Genomic DNA, 10,154 nt, shown 5'->3' with positions numbered 1-10,154 from the left:
AAGTGAAGAAAAGAAATGTGACAAATAAGGCATTAATAGTGACCTGTAGGTTAGGCAGATGAAATGCTTTATGAGACAAAATAATTTAATAAAAATCACTTTTTAACCATTTCAGAAATTGCGTAATCAGAATTATTTTAGATTCTTAGCAACATGGGGTGAGGATGAGTTCTTATCTTTCAATATTAAAGACTAATAATGGAACTTTAGATTGAAAAAGGAAGAAAATATCTCCTTTCATTACATGTGAAGATCAAAAATAACTTTTATTTGTATCAAACTATAGTTCTTTTTTTTTATCTTTGTAGCCCGCAAACTATAATTCTATCGATCATCACCGAGTGGATTAGTGGCGGAATTAAAAATTAAAGGACGAAAGTTAGAAAATACAAAAATGGTTAATGACGAAAAAAAATAATTAAAGAGAAAAGATAATATTAGAAGATGTCAAAAAATAATAAAAACAACCGATGATGATCGATAGAATTATCCACTCGGTTAGATATTTGTCATGTCCACTCAATCCTAACTCGCTTATGTCAGATTTTGACCTTTTTAGTAAACTCTTTTTATATTTTTACAAATCTACTAAAAACCAAGCAAATTAAAACAAATTGAAATAAAAAGATTATAGTTGTGTAAAAAGAGGCTTCTTCTTCTTCTTCTTCTTCTTTTAATTCTCTACATACAAAAAGCTAATGGTCAATGTGAATGTTGGCATGTCAAATTGTTCTTCCACTACTAACAATTCTTCAATTTCAAGGCATTGTGGCAAACAGAAGATATTGAGTCATCCACTATGAGTGAGAGAGGGAGATTCTGCAGCAAAATAAGTTGGTGGATTCTCTTAAATATATGCTCATCTCATCAATCAAAATATTTGTAATTATGTGTTGATTTCAAGTTTTTTTGTTGCTTCTTCATCAATTTAAAGCTTTATATAGTAATTTTAAATTACTGCCAGCCTCTCATGCTTGGTTTTAAAAGGAATGAATTTTTTTATAAGCATAAACATAGTTACTTGTAGAATAAAATTATATGTTTCTATAGATTTTAGCTACTTCTCTTGTTTAGCTTCCAAATGTAATTTGTCACCAAAAACAAGTTATAAGTCATAGATATCAATGGCTAAAAGGATATATGTAGCATTATCTTACACCTTATATTCATTTATTTCTATTATAAAATTTATTTTATTTATTTTATTTAAAATATTTTATATTTTATAGTAGTTTTTTTTAGAATTAATATTTTATATTTTCATTTCCCATAAATAAGAAAATGGCAATTATTAATAAAGGGTCATTAAGGTCCTTCAATTGTAGACCGGCCACATATAAGTTGAACTTGACATATTTTGAAAATTTGGTCTATCCAAAATTAAATCAATTACATCCATTTATGTATTTTTTAAACGCTTAAAAAACAACCATGGAGATTTTTTTAATATATTATGCTAATTTATCATGTTTATATTTTTTATTAATTTCAAGATATTTATATTTAATTTCTTTGTAGTTTCTTTCTACGCACTCTGAAAATACAAGAATTGATATAATTAAATTTATTTTGCAGGACTATGGACTAAATTTTCAAAATAAGTCAAGTTTGATTTATACAAGCTCGTTCAGAAAAGTTTAGGGACCGGGATGATCCTTCACTTCAACTATTGTTAGTCAGCAACAAATAAAATTGTAAAAGTTGATTCTTCTTTCATTTGGCAACATTTACAATCACAATAAAAAAACATTTTACACCAAAAGAATTCTCATATCTATTCTTCTATATTTGTATAGTTCTGTACCTATGCATCTTAAATGTACAAGCGTCTTGCACTTTTACAAGCTAAAAGCCAGAATAAAATTGAAATACCAATTCAATTTACAAAATAATGAACACGCCTCCTATTCCTAAGCATGCTTAATGAGCATGACAAACGTTAGAAGAATATCCGACGAAGCAACAAACCGATCTGATGACCACCGTAATCATGTTCAAGCCACAAAAATGATGAAAATTAGGAGGAAAATGATAATAACGGCAAATATTTTGATTAGAAGCCACCTATTTGATGATATTTGGTTTAGATGCCTCAGAAGAGAAGTACTGGCATTTTCGACATTAGACAATGACTCCTCCATGTTATCGTCAATCCTGTTTGCATCAATCAGTTAGAACGTGCTAAAAATGAAAATCTGATTAATAGATGAATATGATGAATGCTACGAGAAGTACATATGTAATCCTATGTTCACATGGGCTATATTGCATAGAAACTTGTCAGGTACAACATTTTGGCATTTTATTTCCTGAAATACTTCTAAAACTCGGAGACTTATATTTATAATCTATTATCGCTAAAAAAAAAAAAAACTTTCGCCTTGTCTCATTTCAGCGTTTCCGGTTTAAAGTTTTTGATTCCGTGCAACATAGCACACGCATAATAATAACCCAAAAGTTTCAAGACTAAGGTAAGCTTTGAAAGGTGATTACCTCTTCTAAATATTATATTTTTATAAATTTACATCGATGAGTATCATTCTATTTAGCACCAAGCCTCGGGAGGTCTACAGTTTAATGTGTGCCAGCGCCTGACTGACGGCAAACGCACACCCTGAATTGGTACAAACTAAGATTGACTACAGGAGTAACATTAAGGAAATTGATAGTTAAAATAAGCAGCTAAAATTAAAAATGGTAGTGAAGTTCTTGGATTTTTGGGTCGCTAAGCCCAAACATTTCAAAAAATATCAAAATCTAGATGGATCGAAAACATTTCACATCTAAAGACACTAGTAGACAAACGTGATATTTGAAAGTAAAACAAGAAAACCTGATAGCAAGCTCGCCTTGCTCTGCAACCATGGTGGCTAAATGTGTAAAGATTCCGCTAAGTTCTGAAATAGTAGATTCAACATTATGAAGTGCCACAGATCGACTTTGAGCATAACTTTCCTGTCTTGGAACAACCTGCTGTATCATGGACATTTCCATTTCCTGGGAAGGAGTGTTGTCCACAGCTGCCCTCCGTCTACATATATAAGGTTTAAAGCAAACTGTTAACTAGAAACTTAAAAGATTTCTATATTGACATTCTAAAAATAGGCCACTTCTAGGAAAAAATTGAACAATTTCGCAAAAGTTGTGATAAGATTCACCAAAAATTTAATGAGACATTGAAAATCAATAGCTAAGGTAGACGTTCAAAATTCAAATGGATGTACTAGCATAATCTTGTAGGACTTCTCCTGCTTTCCGAATGGTGGGACAATTGGAGGGCAGGATTCTGTATGGCTATGCTTTTGAATCAAAGAAAATGGGCTTCCATGTAACAGCACATTAAGGACAGGTATTTTTGAGTTTTGGAGTAGAATAGCTAAATTTTGAAAATTAATGTAAAGTTAATATGAGATGCTGAAGATGGCATCAGACCCAGGAAAGACATAACTAAAGCCTTACATATGATTATGAAAGAATTGGCAGCCTTACTACCTCCCAGAAAAGGGGAGATCATAGCAACAGAGTAAATTTTACATGTTGCTCCTTACAAAGGAAAAAGAAAAAATTAATGTAACTTTATTGATGAGTTAAATTAGATAAGAGTTAAGACTTCTCGTAATGATTATGAATTATATTTGTCCGTACATAGTCTAAGAAGAGTATCTATAAAGGGCTATAAATTGGATACTTAAGTACATAATTACCTATCTACATGTAAAAATATGAATTGAAATTTCTAAAACCTAACAAGTCTTTAGCCATCATAGAAATTTCAAAAAAAATTAGCCAAGTACCAGAAAAATTACATGACTCATAGGACAAAAACGCACCTCAGCTGGTTGCTAACTTGAACACCATTTTGCGGCAATCTGATAAGAGACGAAAGAGTAAAGAGTTGCACATAAGTTATTGAGAAATGGTCATCATTCTAGAAACAGTAAGATCAGAACACATATAGTAATAGAACTGGCATTACAAGAGCTGTGAATTCAAATACTGATGATGAAAGCTTCAACACTGGCAAGTCGATTTGGCCTTCATAAGAAATGAATAATAAATATACAGTTGCTTCTGATGCAATTGCCTATAAGTTTAAACTGTGACCTACCAACGTATCCTTATGAGTAGCGAACTAAGAAAATTTCGTCACCTTCATAACTACTTAAAAAAAGTTAAATTTCTCCAATGTCCATGCCATATAGGATTTCATAGCTTGGTAACCACAAATAAAAATCTCTCGACAGGTAAATGGTGGAATGACGCTTAGTCTAGTTTCACAATACATGCAAAAAAATAGGGTGTATCATAACATGTGGACGGCATAGCTTCAATTGAGTATCTTAACGACATTAATGTAGAACTTTCAAAGACTTACACTGTTGGCTGTGAATTTCCAGATGCATTTGCTGAACTTGACCAAGGTGGCGGCTCAGTTACGGGTTTCGCTTGACGCGCAAAAGGATTCTCTCTCGAACCATTCGACGAAAATATCTGTCTCCTATTTTCATGTGCCTTGATATTCTGCGGGACGAAAAAGATAAATTCCATTAGTGTACACTAATCAAACACAAAAAGAACAAAAACTATTACCACTAACCTCTGTTCTAGTTGTTAAAACATTCTGAAGCTGCTTCATAGCACCCATAAGTTTACTCTTCAAGTCATCAAAAACCGCCGTAGAATGAACAACTCGATCCTCCGAGTAATTTCCATCAGCTACTTCGATATTTTGAATGGTTTGAAGATCCGTAAGAGCCGTATTCAATGTTGTAATATCATTCTTGATCAGAACAGTCAGTTCCTGAATTTCAACGGTCGGATCATCAAACATTGATGACCTTTTAGCAACTGAAACATTAACACAATAGAAAATCAAAAATTAGGGTTCAGCATTGTATAATCAAGCCAATACATTCCCATCTTAAGCTCAAATTGAACTCAATTTTTATGATTCTTTAACAGAACAACATTCTTATTGCTTTAACTAATCAAATTAAGTTCTATATTAATTAAAAGTGAAATCTAATTTCACTTCCACTGCATAAAAGTATAATAAGTTATGAAGAATTGCAATTAAGGACAAACTTAAGCTTTCGTTTAGTTTCAAGAAAAAAGCTTACGTTTGGCAAGCCTGGCGATCTTTTGACAAGTTTCTTGAATTCCGAATCCGATCATGGAAGCTTTTTTATTGAATTCGGATCTTAAAGATGTTGTTGGTGAAGTATATGATTTAGAAATGGAAAATGAACCATTTTCTTGATCGGAAGGGGGAACTCCACCGATCTTTTTCAGTGTTTGGGTTAGTGATCGGAACTCCGCCGTCCGATCTCTGTATGTGGTGGTGGAGGCCATTAGGTGCGCGTTGCAATGGCGGCCTCCGGTGGGAATTAAGCTGTTGGGTAGTTAGTTATTCGTTTTGTTATTTCAGTTGAATTTGGTGGGTGAACTAAAATGGGCTTATAATGGGCTGAACTAATGTAATGCTATTGGGCCTAAAATGGGCTTGAACAATGTGTGATATTAGACCTAAAATTTCCTTAACTAATGTGCATAAGAAAATACAATTTTTATGTTTTTTTACTTATTTATTCTCCAAGCTTAATCTTGATAATTAAATACAAAATCTTAATTTATGTTACATATTTTAGTAAATGAAAAAAGTATTAAGCTTGGTAAACTTTGGTAAATTCTAGATCACATGCATGCTACTAATGTAAAAATAAAAAGACGAAGATTTTTTGAAAAATTATTTGTTTGCAAAAATAATTTACAAGATAATTTTTTAATATATCTATCTATCTATCTATCTATAACTATCTTATATGTGGGAAGGGGGGGGGGGGGGGACAGGCAAAATTACGTTAATAGGCTTCATTAAGGGTATAATTTATAATTAAAAAGATAAAACTAATAAAAAATTACAATTCAAATAATATAATATAATAGAAGCTAAATAGAAATTAACAATTCTAATGAAATTATATTTAAATTAGGATTGCTTTTTTTCTTTTACGTAGAAGCAAATATAAATTAGAGGTATAAGAATTTGACTTAGGTAGAAGAAGTGGAGATTAGCTCAAATAGTTATACTATTTCTTTAAATATAAAGCAACAATTAGCAATACGAAGGTAGGTCTTTTATTGTTCAGTGCATATATTTATCAATAATGCTTTTGCTGGAGTCAAAAATTATCTATTTTGTTTGAGAAGACAAGGTATTGATACATATAAATGCCCCCCCGAAAGCTTGCTAAGGTTAGATTGATTTATTTCAATCAAAATATTGTTATATATGAATGGTTCAACTAAGGTAAAATTGTTTTTACAAGTGTCGATGGAAAATTTATGGTGAGATAAAATTTCATTATACATGATTGATAGTAAGTTATTAAAAATATGAATTTTTTTTTCGACCATAATTTTTTTTATCTTAGTTTTTCAATTTTCTTTTCAGATATTAGTATCTTTAGGTTGGTAATTATTTAAAAAATGTAATCTAACAATAAAATATTTATTGAATGATTAAATTAATATATAATGCATACGACGGTCATGCAAATGCCGCTCACGTGCGTAGCACGTGACGAAACGCTAGTAGCTATCTTATATGTGGGAAGGGGGGGGGGGGGACACGCAAAATTACGATATTAGATTTCATTAAGGGTATAATTTTAATAGAATAATATAAATATAGAAGTTTATATTAAATAATAGTTTAACATTTAATAGGATTCTAAATAAAAAAATACAAAAATTCGTAGATAAGAAAAAAATTAGAACTAACTGAATGTAATATAAAGTTGATAGGACTCTAATTTAAAAGGACTCTTTTTTTAGAAAAGAAATTAAATAGGACTCTTTCGAAAAGAAAAAACGAGTGGAGTCCTACACTAAACATTCCTGAATATATAACCACGTATAAAAATTTGTTTTTGTGTAATCCTTTTGTTTGAGTAAGCATAATAAAAAAATATTGCATATGGTATATGATGTTTAAAGAAGAGAATTAATGATTATAAACTATATTGAATACGTTAATGTGTGTTACTAATAATAATAATTTTATTTTAAACCTAAGCTAAAGATGCTTTTTTAATAATTATAATTTTATTTATTTAATCCACACCAAAAAGTATGGAATTAAAATCAAAAATATAATAAATCACAATAATAAATACTTATATAGTGAATTTTTAAAAACTCAACTAATAAAATAATTTATAATAACTTATTAAAAATTAATATTATATTTATAGTTTAATTGATATATTATATATAACGGGTTATATAAATATCATTCACTTTCATAGTGCGTAACTAAAAATTAACATATATACCATATCTAAAATTAAAATATATCGTATTGAATATATTGACGGGTCATAAAATTATAACTCACGTGCTACCATTTTAAATTAAATAAAAAATAATTTGTAATAATTTATTAAAAACTAAATTATAATATTTACTAATTTTATTAACATTTAATATATACAACGGGTCAAGTAAATGCCGCTCACGTGCGTAGCACGTGGCGAAACGCTAGTAACTATACTATAAGAGCGAAGGGGGGGGGACAGGCAAAATTACGCTAATAGGCTTCATTAAGGGTATAATTCGTAATTGAAAAGATAAAGAAAATAAAAATTTAATTTAAATAATATAATATAAATATAAAGTTTTGATCATATTGAAATACCATAATTATCGGTTCGCATGATGAGAAGTTATTAACTTGTAAGTCCTATTTTTTTGCTAATGAAGTTGGCTACTTGAATTGAAAGTCATACTAATATTAAAATACTAGCATTCTTGATTTACTATTAGATAGAGTCCTAATAAAATAACTCAAATAAATATTTTCAGTACCGCTTTATTTTTATTTCGATTCAAAATTATTTTGATGTCAAACTGACTTGTCCTCCTTATTTGTGGATTTCTTAATTAGTTAAGCTGCTTCGGGATGAATAGTAATTAAGGTTACATTATGCTTTGCCTAGGGAAGAAGTCATTGTGGAAAATATTTGCTATTGTCTTTTTGTTTTGTATTAAATGCTATTATACCATTATAATAATAAATGAATTCAATAAAAAAATAATTTCACATGTGAAAATAAAAATGTAAAATGTAAAAATTATTTATAAAAAAACTACTAAAATAAGGTATTACATTTATTTAATTAATAATATATATATATATATATATATATATATATATAACGGGTCATACAAATATCATTTACGGGTCATAGTTAACGTGCTATAATTTTAAATTAAATAAAAAGTAATGTTTAATAATTTATTAAAAATAAAATTATAACATTCACTAATTTTATTAATATATGATATATACAACGGGTCATGTAAATGTCGCTCACGTGCGTAGCACGTGGTGAAACGCTAGTACTATATATAAAAGCACGGATGGGGAGGGGGGACAGGCAAATTTACTGAATAACCCTTTTCAGTTCATTACTAAATAAAGGTTTTATAGTCATTAACTAATTAGTTATTTAATTAATCACTATTGTAATTAAAGTCCTAATTAGAATAGGTAGCTAAATTATCTACAATTTAGTTTTTAGTATGTAAAAAATAACTAAATTCTCTCCAAATTAGTAGGAATACCTGTCTTTTAATTTGATTTAACTATAAAATTAAAATACTGTATTTGGTCAACATATTATTATTTAAATTTCTATTTTATTATCTATCTATCTATAATCTATCTATAACTATCTTACATGTGGGAAGGGGGGGGGGGGGGTAAAATTACGCTAATAGGCTTCATTAAGGGTAAATATTATAACTAAAAAAAGGAAAATAAAAAAATTAATTTAAATAATATAAATAAATTAGTTAGTATAAGCTTACTAAAAGTCTAAATCTAATGTGAGAAATAAAAGCAGTAAAAGTAAAGTAATGGTGTTAAAACAATTGGTTTACGTTCAAAAAGAAAATTTAGTATTTGGCTTAATGTGAAACACTATTCTACATAAATATACAGCAACAAAAATCTCCAATTTTTTGAAATTATTTTATAATCAATCCATATAGAAATTTTAGTGTTTTAGTGGCGTGTGATTAATGTTACAAATAATAAAATATAAGATTTTAATTCAAATAAAATAATAAAAATTACATATACATATTGAGCATGAAGAGTTTAACTTTAACTTATATTAAAAATATCAAATTACTAGGAGATTAAAATCAAAATAATCTCTACGAAAACAAAAAATAAAAACCATAACTTTGTTTGAAATAAATAAGAAGTTATATAAATATCGCCCACGAACGGGTCCTATAAATATCGTTCAAGTGTCATAATTTTAATTTAAATAAAAAATAATACTCCCTCCGTCCCAAAACAATAGTCCACTTTCCTTATTTTTTTTGTCCCAAAACAATAGTCCATTTTTCCTTGTAAATCACAATTCATAGTGTTTATTTTCCATATTGCCCTTATTTAAAGTGTATCATTTATTGCTATTTGCCTATAGTCGTAACATTTAATAAGGGTATTGATAGGAAAAATGAAGATAAATTTGTAAAAAGTTAAAGCATTAATTGTATTTCTTAAACTATGTGAAAAGGGGAAAGTGGACTATTGTTTTGGGACGGAGGGAATAATATTTATTAAAAGTTAAAATATTATATTTAATATATATAACGGGTCACGTAAATGCCGCTCACGTGTGTAGCACGTGGCGAAACGCTAGTCTATCTATAACTATCTTATATGTGGGAAGGGGGGGGGGGGGACAGACAAAATTACGATAATAGGATTCATTAAGGGTATAGTTTATTAATGTTACAAGTAATTTAGTTCTAATAAAAACAATTCAGTATAAAATTAGAGATTAACCGTACTAAGGATTGTTTTTTCTTTTCCGTAGAAATAAACATTAACTAAGAGTATAAATCTATAAGAGTTAAGAGCAAATCACATTAATTGCCGAAAATGTTTAATACTATAAATTAATTACATAGTTTTACTTTTACTCAAAGTCCAACTTTAATTAGATACATATTCAAAGCCACGGACAATGTTTTAGCAATTGATAGAGTCCATAAATTGGCATACCACATCCAAATTTTATTATAAAATAAAAAATTTAATTTAATAATTGATTTAGTAAATATCTAATCTG

General features: G+C 28.8%; 1 protein-coding gene and 1 long non-coding RNA gene across 2 annotated transcripts; one reads left to right on the top strand and one right to left on the bottom strand.

The window, feature by feature from the left end:
- The first annotated feature begins 604 nt into the window (after positions 1-604).
- LOC126662279 (uncharacterized) lies at positions 605-1,812 on the top strand. The gene is made up of 2 exons (XR_007635732.1): positions 605-833; positions 1,576-1,812. It is a non-coding gene; the product is annotated as an uncharacterized LOC126662279 (long non-coding RNA).
- Positions 1,693-5,413, bottom strand: LOC126662278 (syntaxin-31). The gene is made up of 6 exons (XM_050356203.2): positions 5,121-5,413; positions 4,598-4,848; positions 4,376-4,521; positions 3,831-3,869; positions 2,834-3,031; positions 1,693-2,154 (listed from the first exon to the last, which is right to left on the bottom strand). Exons 1-6 carry the CDS (start codon positions 5,350-5,352, stop codon positions 1,995-1,997), a joined length of 1,026 nt encoding a protein of 341 aa, XP_050212160.1. The 5' UTR covers positions 5,353-5,413; the 3' UTR covers positions 1,693-1,994.
- Positions 5,414-10,154: the final 4,741 nt, after the last annotated feature.

This window comes from Mercurialis annua, linkage group LG8, assembly GCF_937616625.2.
Source record: "Mercurialis annua linkage group LG8, ddMerAnnu1.2, whole genome shotgun sequence".
Taxonomy (NCBI): Eukaryota; Viridiplantae; Streptophyta; class Magnoliopsida; order Malpighiales; family Euphorbiaceae; genus Mercurialis; species Mercurialis annua.
Note: the sequence above shows the minus strand (reverse complement) of the source record. Positions and strands in the feature narration are given on the sequence as shown.

What these genes read in the sequence shown, in the direction of transcription:
- LOC126662278 (XM_050356203.2), bottom strand. Translation starts at nt 5,352, where the DNA reads ATGGCCTCCACCACCACATACAGAGATCGGACGGCGGAGTTCCGATCA. An exon ending in TTTTAACAACTAGAACAGAG is followed by an intron (nt 4,522 to 4,597) that starts GTTAGTGGTAAT and finishes TTCGTCCCGCAG; the next exon opens with AATATCAAGGCACATGAAAA. An exon ending in GGAAATTCACAGCCAACAGT is followed by an intron (nt 3,870 to 4,375) that starts GTAAGTCTTTGA and finishes GTCTCTTATCAG; the next exon opens with ATTGCCGCAAAATGGTGTTC.